This window comes from Mustela nivalis (assembly GCF_964662115.1).
Source record: "Mustela nivalis genome assembly, chromosome: 1".
Taxonomy (NCBI): Eukaryota; Metazoa; Chordata; class Mammalia; order Carnivora; family Mustelidae; genus Mustela; species Mustela nivalis.
The window spans coordinates 67,286,199-67,301,516 of NC_139020.1; the positions used below are offsets into that span (position 1 = coordinate 67,286,199).

At 36.8% G+C, this 15,318-nt stretch overlaps 1 protein-coding gene across 5 annotated transcripts in view; it reads left to right on the forward strand.

The window, feature by feature from the left end:
• Positions 1-15,318, forward strand: part of RASA2 (RAS p21 protein activator 2) — a 143,780-nt gene that overhangs the window by 114,947 nt on the left and 13,515 nt on the right. For 3 of the 5 annotated variants that reach the window (XM_082712385.1, XM_082712383.1, XM_082712386.1), the window contains exons 19-23: positions 496-602; positions 11,112-11,194; positions 12,304-12,512; positions 13,408-13,511; positions 13,829-14,018. In XM_082712385.1, coding sequence (XP_082568511.1) covers positions 496-602; positions 11,112-11,194; positions 12,304-12,512; positions 13,408-13,511; positions 13,829-14,018 — 693 coding nt within the window. Of the gene's footprint in view, positions 1-495; positions 606-11,111; positions 11,195-12,303; positions 12,513-13,407; positions 13,512-13,828; positions 14,019-15,318 lie in introns of all 5 variants that reach the window. The other 2 variants (XM_082712382.1, XM_082712384.1) reach the window with 1 other exon arrangement.

Here is a 15,318-nt window from a genome sequence, read left to right on the forward strand (position 1 = left end):
GTATAGATGTGATGTGAGTACAAAAAGCATGGGTCTGGAAGTGAGGAAATCTGGGGTTTGTTCTGTATTAGAACTGCTTAAGTAACATCCATTAGGTAGGTCACACTGTCGTATGAACTTTATGCCACATGGGAATGATTCCTTGTTCGTGTGGTCCTGGAGTAGTTTTGTAACTGTAATGAGATTATGGATATTAGAATACTTTGAAAAAGTAACAGCACTCTTCAGTCTTGAAGCAGTGTTATCATTGGAAGTTAAAGGGGAACTTTAGTTAAAGTTTGGTCCTTTCAGTTCTGAATAGCACAATTATAAGTATTAAATTAAGACTTTATTCCCTTAGCATGACCAAAATAAATACAGAAGTTATAGATAACAAAGACATTTTCATATACTTAATATGATCTTACATGGCCTTTCATGTCAAAGAACAGTTTTTGTTGTGGATAAACTATTTTAATATTTGTAACTAAATTTTCCTATCTGTTGTTTTGGCAGTGAGATGTATAAAAGAGCTCAGGGAAGAACTCGGATTGGGAAAAAGAATTTCAAGAAACGGTGGTTCTGCTTAACAAGCAGAGAGCTCACCTACCACAAACAGCCAGGTAGTTGTGTTTATGCTTTATTTTGGGGCTTTTTCCTTGTTTTCGGTGAAGATGGCTTTTTTTTTTTTTTTTTTTGCTGCTTAGTATAACTCTGGCCAAGCTTTTCACCAATAATTACTGCAGTGTATAGTTTCTCACAGTGATGTACACACATTAAGGATACAGTAAATACCTGGCAGGCGACACCATGTAAATTCCATTTTTTTCCCCTCACACATGCTCTGTTTTCTAAAAAAATCCTTGGTAAATTCCAGTTACCTAGAACTTGGGAGTTTCTTTTAATTCTCAGAGCCAAATTGGTAAGAATCCGTATCTAATTAGAGTATTTCAGTGATTTGCTGGATAGCATCAGCTAAAAATTCCCATAGTCATACCATAGATTTTGATTCCTATATAGTTATCAGATTCGTTCTAGACTTTTGGCCAAGCTGTCTTCAAGATGGAAATTTTATTTTATTTTTTTTTTTTAAAGATTTTATTTATTTATTTGACAGAGAACACAAGTAGGCAGAGAGGCAGGCAGAGAGAGAGAGAGAGAGAGAGAGAGAGAGAGAAGCAGGCTCTGCATTGAGCAGAGAGCCCGATGTGGGGCTCGATCCCAGGACTCTGGGATCACGACCTGGGCTGAAGGCAGAGGCCTTAACCCGCTGAGCCACCCAGGGACCCCAAGATGGAAATTTTAATGATTTGCCTCCTGAGGAAAGCACGGGGGTTGTTCGGATGAAGAAAGCCATCTTCCTACAGTGTGATTTGAGGGATTTAGAAAGGCACATTTTGTCCCTCAGTGGAATGACACGCTGCTTAAAATGCCCATATTTTAAGTTTATTCCTTTAGGGTAAAGCATGATCCACAGAAGGCCATTAGCTCCTTCTGGTATCTTAACAAGAATATAATAACTACATCATGAATCACATTTAGTAGAATCCCTTACATTCACAATGATCAGGACACAAAGATGTTCCCTTAAAGCAAAAATCATTTAAAAACAGACAAAAAGGTACATATGTATCTTAAATATTTATATATTTATTTACTAATCTTTTGATTATCAAGATCTTTTCTTTGAATATGGATCTATCAATTGGATTTATTACCCTTTGTCTTTCTTGTGCAAATATACCCATAAAGCATCAATTTTCTGGTTGATTTCTCCAAAGTGAATCTAGAACTTAAATACTTGAAAAGCAATTCCAATACAGAATCCACCTAGATTTCATGGTAGTCACCCCTAAACTTTTATAGATGTCTCACCCCCATATAAATCAACTTTATTTATATGGGTATGGATCTCCTCTTTTGAAGCTTCTCAAAACACTCACCTGATTTTCAGATAAATAGTAAACCTCTTAATGGGGGGCATTTATTTTGTCACTTTACATATATTTAAACAAGTTATTATAACATGGAAAAATTGCATAAATAGGTTTGGGAACAAACCCAGTGGAGTTGGTAAACAAAACAAGCCTAGCCAACGGAAACAGAAGGAGGCAGGCTTAACAGATAGAAGCCTAGTAACCACAAGCATTCTGCATCCCATGAGCATCATTTGTTATGTTTTACAGTGTACCTGGAGAGCCTCAGTTAATCCATTAGCTCTGTTAGGTAAAGATCTGCTAAAGAGAGCTTCTGCTGTAAATTCTGAAATGAGAGCAAACACCAGTCATTGGGTGCTTTCAAGAGAATATAGATTCAACTAAGTAGAATGTTTCAGTGGACATTTTTGAAGAGTAGAGTGAGAAGAAAAATTGTTTCATAATTCTTTATTATGGCTCTACCAAAATGACTGCATATTAGCCAAGTGTATTAGTAAGATATAAGAAATCAAAGTCCTTTTATTTTTAGGCATCCAGATAATTTGTTATGTAGTCAGATGACAAAAGAACATAAGCTACATACTTCACCTTCCAGGCAAGCATTTTTTAAGCTAAATATATTTTGAGTATTTTAGAAGTCATAACTTATATTGAACACTATATAAATGCTTTCACATATATAGCAGCTTTAAAAAAAGTAGCTGTCATAATATACTAATTATATTTACATTCATAGTACCTTGAAATAAAATATAAGTTAGTCATTCTCCATGAATAAATTAGCTGGTTTTTCCTCATTTAAAGTATTTTCTAATCCAAACTAGTATTCTAAAGTCTTTTTTGGCTTTAGAATCAGAATCAAGAATCAGGTAATAGCTCAGGACTTTTTCCTCCAGAAAAGTGTACATACAAACTAGACACAAAATTTTGCATATAATTTCAGTGAGTTTGTAGATCCAAAGTTCTTCAGTGGTTTTTAAGAACCTCTGTTTTAGCTAGTGATCTTATGAGGATAAAATTCTATAGAGTGATTAAGTATAAAAAAGGCACATTAGAAATTACATTGTTTTCAGGCCTTAAGGAATTTAACCTACTGGAATGACATTGGAGGAATAAGCTCTATTATATGAAGTTTCAGGATTACTTATCAAAGCCTACAGTTTTAAGCATCCATGGTTTTTGTTTTAACTATTTTGATGGATTTTTCCAAAATGTATTACATGCTTCCCTGCCTTCTAAAAAAGAATTCATTGAACGTAAGTTACCATTTTCTAGATGACTTGGGGTTGTCATTGATAATATTACTTATTATGTAGTGCTTTGGTTTAGTGGTGTTTTCAGGGCTGCTTATGGGTATGTGCAGCTGTTTACTCCCCAGCTAAATGCCTTGGACTGCTGTGCTTTTATGTTCCTGTGTTTGCTTTATACAGTTTTTCTCTATCCCCTTTATATGCAGGCTGTTACATTAAATTTCTTGTGCTGTCAGCGAACCATAATGTAACATCTCACACCCACCTTCATCACCCAGCTCAATTTTTTACTAAAATATACTGTGAATGAGGATACAGGTATTGTGTGTGTTAAAATTGTACATTAAGATGCTCTTATGTAAGACTTAAGGACTTTCCTCTATGGAGGAAATGCATGGGCTTTGGATTCTCTGTTTAAGCAGATGTTTTACTTACTTCCTGTTTCCTTGCTGTTCCTGGATAGCCAAGACTCCTAGTTAAATCTCTTGCTACATTTGCTGTGTGACTTTGGTGTCTGAAAGCATGTCTCCCAGATTTTCTATAAATGGCTCTAAACCATTAGGTCTTTTGCTCTGCCTCTTACTGGACGCTAGTATTCTGAATCAAGAGGCACCCTTCATGTTCTGGATCTTTTTTAATGATAGTACTCAGGTGTTTTGCTAAAGGATCAGATACCAAGAGTGAGAGAAAGGCAAGGCAAGGGTAACTCCAAGGATTTGAGCTTACACAACTACAGTGTTGAAGTTGCCTTTTTGAAAACAGACCCATGCGTTCTCTATAGTGAAGGAACTTGTTTAGCCATAACCCAGAGATTTGGTGGGTTTGGTTCCAGACCATAGCAGTAAAGGTAATTAACAGTAAGGTGAATCAAATGAATTTTTTGGCTTCCCGGTATGTATAAAAATTCTCTTTATGCTCTACTGCTATCTATTAAGTGTGTAATAGCATTATGTCTAAAAAAGACAATGTACATACCTTAATTTAAAATACTTTATTGCTAAAAAAAAAAAAATGTGAACAATCTTCTGAGTTATCAGCAAGTTGTAATCTTTTTGCTGATGAAGGGTCTTGACTTGTTATTAGGCTGCTGGCTACTCAGGGTGGTGATTGCTGAAGGTTGGGTAGCTGTGGCAATTTCATAAAATAAGACAACTGTGAAATTTGCCACATCAATGACTCTTCTTTCATGAATGATTTTTCAAGAGTATGTGATGCTCTTTGATAGCATTTTACAGACAGTAGAACTTCTTTCAAAATTGAAGTCATTCCTCTCAAACTCTTCCATTGCTTTATCAATTAAGTTTAGGTAATATTCTAAGTCTTGGTTTATCATTTCACCAGTCTTCACAGCGTCTTCACAAGAATAGATTCCATTTCAAGAAGCTACTTTCTTTGCTCATCCGTAATAAGACTCCTCATCCATTGAAGTTCAATGGTCAATCACATCTTCAGGCTCCACTTCTAACTCTAGTTCTCATATTCCTTCCAGCACATCTGTAGTTACTTCCTGCATTGAGGTCTTAAACCTTTCAAAGTTTTCAGTGAGGGCTGGAATCACCTTTCTTCCAAACTCCTGTTAATGTTGGTATTTTGACCTCTTCTTACAAATCACAAATGTTCTTAAGGCATCTAGAATGGTAAATCCTTTCCAGAAGGTTACAATTTATGTTGCTCAGATCCATCAGAGGAACCACCATCTGTGGCAGCCATAGCCTTAAGAAATGTTAAGTATTAAGACTTAAAAGTCAGAATTCCTCCTTGATCCATGGGCTACAGAATGGAGTTGTATTAGCAGGCATGAAGTTAATCTCATTGTATATCCTCAGCAGACCACTTGGGTGACCAGGTGCATTGTTAGGAGCCTTAATATTTTGAAAGGAATGTCTTTTCCTGAGCAGTAAGTCTGAAATATATGCTATACTATGTTGTAAACAGATGTGCTATCAGCCAGGCTTTGTTCTAGTTAGCAAGGCAGAGTAGATTCAGCATAATTTTTAAGGGCCCTAAGATTTTTAGAATGGTAAATAAGCATTGGCTTCAATTTAAAGTCAGCTACATTTGTTCGTAACAAGAGAGCCTGTCCTTTGAGACTTTGAAGCCTTGAAGCCAGGTATTGACCTCTTTCTAGCTGTGAAAGTCCTAGATGACATCTTCTTGCAATGTACATGGAATATCTGTTGTTTAGTCTTGCTACCTTTATCAGTTATCTTAGCTAGGTCTTCTGAATAACTTGGTGCAGCTTCTACATCAGCACTTGCTGCTTTACTTTGTACTTTTGTGTTATGGAGACAGCTTCTTTCCTTCTTTTTCTGCTAGCTTCAAACTTTTTTCATGCAGCCTAGCTTTCGGTGTATCTTGGCTTTCAGCATTCCTTCCTCACTAAGCTTAGTAATTTCTAGCTTTTGATTTAAAGTGAGATGTACAACTCTCCCTTTGACTTGATTGAACACTTTGCCACTTCCAGTCGGCAATGGGAGAAGAATTAGCACAAACAAGCCAGCTGCAAGAGACTGGGAGCAGGGGACAACAGTCGAAAAGACTGCTACCACAAGCAACTCCACAGTCTCACTTTTATTGGATAGAAACAATAGCCAACAGAAGGACCGATGAAGGTCAAACGTTAGTCACACATCTTGAGGACAAGTAAGGAGGATAAAGTTTATAGTTAACCAAGCACATTCAAAGGACTCATCTGAAAATCGACGGGCGCTTCTGGGAAGAGAAAGGAGCGATAACGGAAAAGGGAAGCAGGCTGTATTTCGTTCCACCTTGAGCTGACCCAGCGTTCCCGGGTGCTCGGCTTCAGGCTTCCCTGAAGCGGGTGGCATTTCGCCCTGTGCTGGCCAGGCATTCCAGGCTGCCTGGCTTCTGTGAAGAGGCGGAGTTCCGCTCTGAGCGAGCCAGGCATCCCCAGCTGCCCAGCTTTACTGTCGTGTATTGTCCTTCTCCCAAGACCTGTTGCCAGTATATGTTTTTCTTAAGGCCATATCTAAATGTGCTTGGCAACTAGTAAAATCCTCCAGGGGTTATAGTTTAAGTAACAAATTGTTCCAAGGGGCATTGCTTTATCAATTAAGTTTAGATAATATTCTAAGTCTTTGTTTATCATTTCACCAGTCTTCACAAGAATAGATTCCATTGTAGGGTTATTAATTAGCCTGATTACAGTATTGTGTCTCAGAGAGCAGGGGAGGACCAAGGAGTAGGGAGACACATGGGAGAATGGCTGGTTGGTGTAACATTCAGAACACGCATAACATTTATCACTTGGGTTTGCTGTCTTATGTGGGCATAGTCTATGGCACCCTAGAAGAATTACAATAGTAATATAAAAGATCACTGATTACCATAACAAATATAATAATAACGGGAAAGTTTGAAATATTAGGAGAATTACCAAAATGTGACGCAGACACGAAAAGAGCAAATGCTGCTGGAAAAATGGTACCAGTAGACTTGCTTGATGCAGGATTGCCACAGACCTTCAATTTATAAAAACCACAGTATCTGTGAAGTGCAATAAAGCAACACAATAAAATGAAGTATGTTGGTATTAAACTAATTCTTTCATAGAAAACAGTTAACTTGGAAGAATATAAAAGACAACTCTGAAGGATTTGACCCTCAAAAATGGGAAACATGTTGGAATATATTACTATATACCTTTTCTCTCTCTGAGGCACTCCTAGCCTGTACAGTGTGAGATGGCTGAAATTTAAGGAGGAAGCCACAGTTTTACTGGCTTGAGGTGTTAGAAGATATAGTTCAAGGCTGCCAGAGGAGGTGGAAATTGAGGAAAAGGAGGATGAGCCTTCCAATCTGTATATGAACTCCCCAGAAATCCTTGGCTGACTTCTTCAACTGTTTATGCAAGGGAATTTCAAAGAAGCTGCTGAAAAGCAGTAACAGGAAGGATTTAAAATGGTGAACAGAAATTCAGTTTCTTTTCTACCCAGAAGAAACATTTTGGAATTTTAGAAGGGCTTAATGAACACGCTGGGGTTTTCATTGAAATAGCAAAAAGGCAGTGGCTCAGCTGTAAAGGCTGTTCTAAGATTAAGAATAAAGTATAAAGCCAGGTCTCAGAGTGACCAATTAATATAACTGTTTAAGGTAAGGTAACTGAATCCAGGCTCTACATAATGTCATTTATTATGTCCAGTAAACAATGAAACATTAACAAGTTTGAGCAGAAACAATAAAACAAGACACATAGTCAAGAGAAAAAGTAGTCAGTAGAAGTAGACCCCTATGTAATTTTCATGTTGGAATTGCAGACATGAATTTTAAAGATATTACAAGTACTTCAGGCACTTAATGTTACAAACAGTCCTGAGTAAAGAAGGATTTCAGTAAAAGAAACATTAGAAACTATCAGAAAGGATGAATACCCAACTTTTGTAGCAACATGGATGGGACTGGAAGAGATTATGCTGAGTGAAATAAGTCAAGCAGAGAGAGTCAATTATCATATGGTTTCACTTATTTGTGGAGCATAACAAATAACATAGAGGACAAGGGGAGTTAAAGAGGAGAAGGGAGTTGGGGGAAATTGGAAGGGGAGGTGAACCATGAGAGACTGTAGACTCTGAAAAACAATCTGAGGGGTTTGAAGTGGTGGGGGTAGGAGGTTGGGGGAACCAGGTGGTGGGTATTAGGGCACAGATTGCACGGAGCACTGGGTGTGGTGCAAAAACAAGGAATACTGTTGTGCTGAAAAAAAAAAACCTACTAAAAGGAATCAAATGGAAATCTAGAAGTGCAGTATTTCAGTTGAAATAGTAAAGAGAAGTTCAGGGAACTTGAATGTAGATTAGTAGAAATTATCCAGTCTGGAAACACAGAGGAAAAAGATGGAGAGAAAAAAAAAAAGAAAAAGGAAAAAGCAATAGAACCTCAGTGGCTTTTGGAACAATATCAGACAGTCTAACATGGTTGGTGTCAGAAGGAGAGTAGAGAAAGCAGAAAAAATACTTAAATAATGGCCTCAAATGTGGTGAAAAGCATTATTTTACAGATCTAAGAAGGTCAGTGAACTCCAAGTGTGATAAATACAATGAAAATCACACTTAGACATACAGTAATTAAACCAGAGAAATACAAAAAATCTCAAAAGCAGAAGAACAGAGGACAAATTGCATACAGGAGAACAACAATACATTTGTTGTATGTTTATCTTAATGTTTGCAGTTAATCAAAGTCTCCATTCAATTAGGAAAAGAATAATAGGATGCTTTCAATTTGTTATTTTCCCAGGCATCTCCCTAATGAAGTCATGTGGCTCTGTAAGACTATTTTCTCTTTTTCTTTTGCCTTTTTTACATTATACTTTCATAATTTTCTATCCATTTTGTCAGTTTTGCTGATTTTTTGCCCAGTGCTATTTCTTACATATTTGCCTTTTCCTGCATTTATTATTTATTTTGCAAGAGTGCTTCCTCAAGGAATTATTTCAGTAGGCTTATGGCTGATAAATTTTCTGAGTCCATGCATAATTTTTTAAGTCTATTTTACCCTTATTCTTGAATGATAGGCTAGATTTAAAATCACTTTCCCTGAGAACTTTGAAGATACTGCTCCATGGTTTGCTAGTTTCCATTGTTGCTGGTGAAAATTTTGATGTCAGGCTGATTGTGTCTTGATTCTTCTCCCTAGTAACTCTAAGAATTTCTTTAGCCTTCATGTTCTAATATTTTACGGACTTTTTCCTTCCATGCTGCTCAGCACTTGTTGGATTCTTTCAGGCTGGAGGGTTTTTTGTTGTTGTTGTTTTTGTTTGTTTGTTTGTTTTTAATCTCTGGGACATTTTCATGGGTAATTTTCTCCTGAACAAATAAAGCAGTTCTAGGGTATGTGATTGTATATTAAACAAATCTAAAGATAGAAATTCCTGCAAAACTACCAAATTCTCTGGAATCTCTGTGGTGCTACTCCATGTAGATCAGTACCCAGAGGTACTTTATTGTATCCCTCATTTCCTCAGATGTTATTCTCTTTGTTTTATCTTGTCCCTCTTTCAGGGTGCTGGTTTCTCTCATCGTTTGGTGATCTTTTTGGTGATTTGTTCATCTTTGTGTTTTTACATTCTGTTCACCTGCTTGAGTGTTCAGTAGCTCACCGCCAGTGATTGTGAGTGAGGGAGGTACAGGACAAACTGCTGAGGGGCAAGGCTGCTTCTTGTCTTCTGGTGTGGCTGTTTTCCTTCCCTCCCGAGGGTTAGCAAATACCTGTGACATGGCACTGCTCTGCAACCGCAGTAGGAACATTACTGCTTAGCCTGGGATATAAACCTCTGTTGACTGCTGCTTAGTACAAGCTAAGGGAGGGGGAGCTCTTCCAGATGCAGCTTACCTGTTAATCATCCTGATGTATGTCTGAGTGTGTGTGTCCTTGTGTCCCCAATACCCAGCTTTCTGTGTCCAGTGACTCTGGCTTGAAGCTCTCTTCTGACTACTCCCACTTCTGCAGATGTCTTTTCCTACATGTAATTTGGGCTGTGGCTTCCTTCAGTTTACTCTCCTCCCCCACCCCCCCACCAATGCCATAAATTTGATCTTGTCTGCCTCCAGGAGACTGCTGATAGTCTTTTCTTATTTTCTCATTCACTTAGGATTTGTATTTGTAGATTTAAATGTTGTTTCCTGAGAAAAGTTTTCCCTAACCATCCAGTTTAAAGTAACTTCCCAGCTACTTTCTATCACCTTAGGTTATTTTCATTATAGCATTTATCTCTACCTAATACTTGTCTTTTATAAGTCTTTCCAGACCTAAATACAGACTTCCTTAGGGGCCTTATATTTTCTGTTTACTGCTGTATCTCAGGTGGTTAGAAGACTCTCTGGTATATACTAGACATTAAATGTATGATAGTTGAATTAAGTCCATTTATTTTTTCTAAAAAATTATACATCACATCTGCTTGAATTACACAAATTTTAGATTTTATACCAGCAGCTGGACTTAATAGCTATTTTAGGTTAACCTCTCTGTTCAAGACCCAAAACATTTCTTAACCAAGTAATTTTCCTTGACCAGAAAGCTGTATATGAACCCATGGACCGGTATGAATGTAAAATTCTTAATTTGCAGCACTTCAGTATACAGGTCATTAAACAGTGGGAGAATTAAAGCAAAGCTTCAGTTTTTCTAAGAACATTACAAATGACAAGGAAAAGCCATAATTATATTTGCTTTTAGTTTCTATGACTATATGAGATACAGTATATTCTCAGGTAAATTGTAAATCGAAATGCATCATATCGTCATGCCATATTATAATGGAGCTCCTTTAAAAGGCAAACTCAAATTTCTAAATTAGGTGTAAAGGATTCACTTTACCAAATAAAGTTTTTACTCTTGTTCCCTATATTTCTTAAGAGTAAATTTGGTAGTTCTAGTCATCTGACCACCTAGTATATGATAGTAATAAACAGTTTTTCAATTTAGAATCATTGTTTTCAGGGTTAGTCCTTTAAGTATTAGACTGTTAAAACAGAAAAATCTGCTTAGCAGTCTGATTCACCCATTAACGTGAGAGAACTCCCTCAAAGAAAATTACGTATCTGGGCAAGATACGTAATTGACCAGGCCTCTACTACTAAGTATGGTATTTTTATAGTTCCCATATAATTGTTACAAAATACAGCATTTTAATTTTCTACATCAAGATCAAATTTATTCTCACATTTTTCCTTAAAAATGTTTTTTTTCCTTAAAAATGTTTTAAATTTTATATTGAAAAAGGTGAAGAGAAAGTAACTTATAAAAAACAAGCAAAATTCATCAGTTCCTTAAAACAAAGAATACTTTCATGTATATCATTTGGAAATCTTTAGGTTACTTATATTGCTGTGAAGAGGATGGCTTAAACCTTACAGAATTAATCTCTTACTTATAATTCTTATGGAAATCATTTTAATTTTGTTCTACTTCTTTTATTATTTAGGCAAAGATGCAATTTACACAATTCCAGTGAAAAACATTCTTGCTGTAGAAAAACTGGAAGAGAGCTCTTTCAATAAGAAAAATGTAAGTTACATGAATAATCACTTAAAGCTTTTTAAATTACACATATTCCTTGATTGAAAATGTTCAAGGTTTTGTATTTGCCATTAATCATTAATATTTTCGTCTTTGACTAGAATTTTCTTAAAATTGTCCATTATTTTTCCTGAAACTAATGTAACATTGTGTGTCCACTATACTCAATTAAAAAAAAATTTTTTTTATTTTTTTTTTTTTAAATTTTATTTATTTATTTATTTGACAGAGAGAGATCACAAGTAGGCAGAGAGGCAGGCAGAGAGAGAGGAGGAAGCAGGCTCCCTGCTGAGCAGAGAGCCCGACGTGGGACTCCATCCCATGACCCTGGGATCATGACCTGAGCCGAAGGCAGTGGCTTAACCCACTGAGCCACCCAGGCGCCCTCAATTAAAAAATTTTTTAAAGAAAATGTTTTAGGGGTGTCTGGGCGGCTCAGTGGGTTAAAGCCTCTGCCTTCGGCTTGGGTCATGATCCCAGGGTACTGGGATCAAGCCCCACATCGGGCTCTCTCTCTCTGCCTGCTTCTCTGCCTACTTGTGATCTCTGTCAAATAAATAAATAAAATCTTTAAAAAATAATAATTTTTTTTATATAAGTAACAAAATACATTGTTGTTGTTGCTTTATATAGTCTGCCTAGCCTATTAAGTTAAAGGTACTTTTCTCAGTACTTCTCTAATCTGACCTTTCAAATCTTTAATAATATTATAGTCCTAGCCAATCTGTGCAATCTTATATACTGTATACTCAAACCAATCGGGGTGATTTCCCATTTCTCTGTATTCTCCCACTGCTTTGTCCTTACTCATACTTTTTCCTCCATCCACAGTTCCCTTCCTTTATTCCTATTTATATGATAGTCCATTCTTTGGACATGTTTGACTTCTAAAAATTACATTCTGTTGTACTGCTTAGTACCATGTGACTCAGATTGTCCTTGGAACTAATTTACTTGAAAAGTAACTATTTGTAAGATATCAGAGCTGCAGTTACCTAGCCAAGCAAACTGTATTTCTCTTATATACCTTTTTCTGTTTGTACTGTGTTGGTTTTTTAGACTCTGTTTCTAACTTTTTATCTTAATTGCATATGAAGATGTTCCAAGTAATACATATGGAGAAACCACTCTATGTCCAGGCAAATAATTGTGTAGAAGCTAATGAATGGATAGACGTACTCTGCAGGGTGAGCCGATGCAATCAGAACAGGCTCAGCTTTTATCATCCCTCTGCGTATCTCAACGGAAACTGGCTCTGCTGTCTGGAGACTAGTGAAAACGCTCTTGGCTGCAAGCCATGTACTGCGTAAGTTTTTTTCTGATTAAAAAAAGCAGTGTTTTAAGTGTGGTGTATCAATAGAATGGAATATTATCAGCCATAAAATGGAATAAAGTATTGATACATGCTGCAACATGGATGGACCCTGAAAACATACTAAGTGAAAGAAGTCAGAAACAGAGGCCATACTCTATATGATGACTTTGATATAAAGTATTCAGAATAGGTAAATTTATAGACAGTAGATTAGTGATTGTGATGGCCTGGAGGGAGGGTGGTTTGGGGAGTGCTAAAGGATACTGGGTTTCTTCTTGGAGTGATGAAATTGTTTTCAAACAAGTCAAAAAAAGTGCGGTTGGCATAAAAAGACTCTTAATCTCACAAAACGAACTGAGGGTTGCTGGGGGGAGGGGGATGGGAGAGGGTGGTTGGGTTATGGACATTGGGGAGGGTATGTGCTACAGTGAGTGCTGTGAAGTGTGTAAATCTGGTGATTCACAGACCTGTACCCTTGGAGCTAGTAATACATTATATGTTAATAAAAATTTTTTTATTTTAATAAAATAAAATGGGGAGCACCATTGAAGTAGAGGCACAAGCCTGAGCAAGGAAAGACTTCACATTCTCTTACTAATTGTATGGAAAAGCCATTGTACCCTTATGCACTTAAGAAGAAATGTATTGCTTTTGTGATGAAGCATAGGTGTTACAAAAATGATTTCTCTTAGATTGGATTTTGGATTAGATTTCCACTAATGACCTCTCTTGGCCCCATTTTATTAAATTGACAAATGAGACTAGATATCTGAGTTTCCTTCTGCAAAGTTCTGAGGTTTTGTTTTTTAATCTCAAGTCATCAAAAGTTTTTGGCATGTTAACAAAATGAAATGTTTCAATGTCTTTAATTTCATTTTTACCATAGAGGGGTCCCTGCAGACATCCAAATAGATATTGATGAAGACAGAGAAACAGAAAGAATTTATTCCCTTTTTACCCTCAGTTTACTTAAGCTGCAGAAAATGGAAGGTAAATATACTATTAGAATATTTTTATATAGCCATGATCCTTCATTACCAATTCCTGAAGTAATTGCATAGTTTTACCAAAATGTTACTTATATGGACATTGATAAACTCCCAAAGGGGTGTTTTTCATAGATACTCACGAAGATACTGTTTTTGCATAAATGTGTTCATAATTAATGAAATGAAAGTATGTGGGTTATGTGTGCATTACCAGGGGGAAGTCTTCCTAGCTTGAGACACTCAAATAGTTCTTATTATACTGAAAGTTACGTTTATGGAATTTAGATTTCTGATCAAATATTGTACTGCTCCTTTTAGAGGCTTGTGGAACTATAGCAGTCTACCAAGGACCACAGAAAGAGCCTGATGATTATTCTAACTTTGTAATCGAGGATTCTGTAACAACCTTCAAGACAATTCAGCAAATAAAAAGCATCATAGAGAAGCTAGATGAACCTCATGAAAAGTATAGGAAGAAAAGATCAAGTAGTGCAAAATATGGGAGCAAGTAAGTATTTTTAAGATACTTTAAACATGTTTTTAAACATTGTTTGAGATTCCAGCTACTACTCTTTACTCAAACCTGACAGGCAGGTTCCTTCAGGTTTACCTTCGTCTTTCAAGACCCCGCTCAAAACCTCTCTTGTGCAGAAGCTCCCCTGGCCACTCACCCAGTGATCTTTGTTTTTACAGTTCTGCTGTTGTTTCATTATGTTGGTGCTGTACTTCATCACCACTTTTAAGGTTAAAATTAATTATTTCATTAAATACATAGTAGCTTTTGTTTTTGTTTTGTTTTTACCCTTACTCTTCCAACTTAATATCTTCCACACTGTCTTATATATGCTAAGACTGAAAAAGAATTAGCCATGAAAATGCCAGAAGTGCTAGTCGATTATACAAGTCACATTCTAATTGGTTCTTTGGGTCCATCTCAGATGTAGGTGACTGTTACAGCGGATGACAGCAGGAGCATCTAACACTTCATCAGGAGCTTAGTCCACCACCAGGCACTGTACCTATTTTACATCATATTCTGTAGAGTGTATTTAGAATCTCCACTGAGGTGGCTTAACCAATAGGAAAAATTTTATTTTAATTTTTTTTTAAGATTTTATTTATTATTTGAGAAAGAGAAAGAGCATGAGCTGGGGGGAAGGGCAGAGGGAGAGGGAGAAGCAGACTCCTCATTAAGCACAGAGCATGAAGCAGGGCTCAATCCCAAGACCCTGAGATCATGACCCAAGCCAAAGGCAGACCCTTAACCAACTGAGCCACTAAGGCATCCTACAAGAGAAGAGGACATTTCTTAATATCACAGATTAAGTCCTAACTTCTCTAGTCGGTTAGACCAGCAACTCAGTATTGTTATCATGGACCATCTAGACACTTACCTGTCCTCAAAAGGTGATTTCTGTCATCCTCAGCTTTGTCCCTTCATGGTCATGGATGAGCTGAAACAGTTCATGATTTTTTGTGTAGTAGTATCCAGAGGCAGAAAGACGTTATTTCCTTCTAAGAGAAAAGAACCTTATCTAAAGTACCTCTAGCTTTCCCTGGAACATAGGGCTGCACAGTATCAACAATAGGATCAGAGTTCTATTTGCACGAGGTCAATAGGGAGGAGATAGTTCTTAGACCACAATATACACTGTCTCATTCATCCTCACATCAGCCCCACGTGGTTATATTCCCACTTTACAGCTGGAGAAACTGAGGCTTGGAGATGTTAAGTACTTTGCCCAAGGTTTTACCGCTAATTAGTGAGGGGGCTTTGAATCCTGGCCCCACCGTTTTAAGTGTTCTTA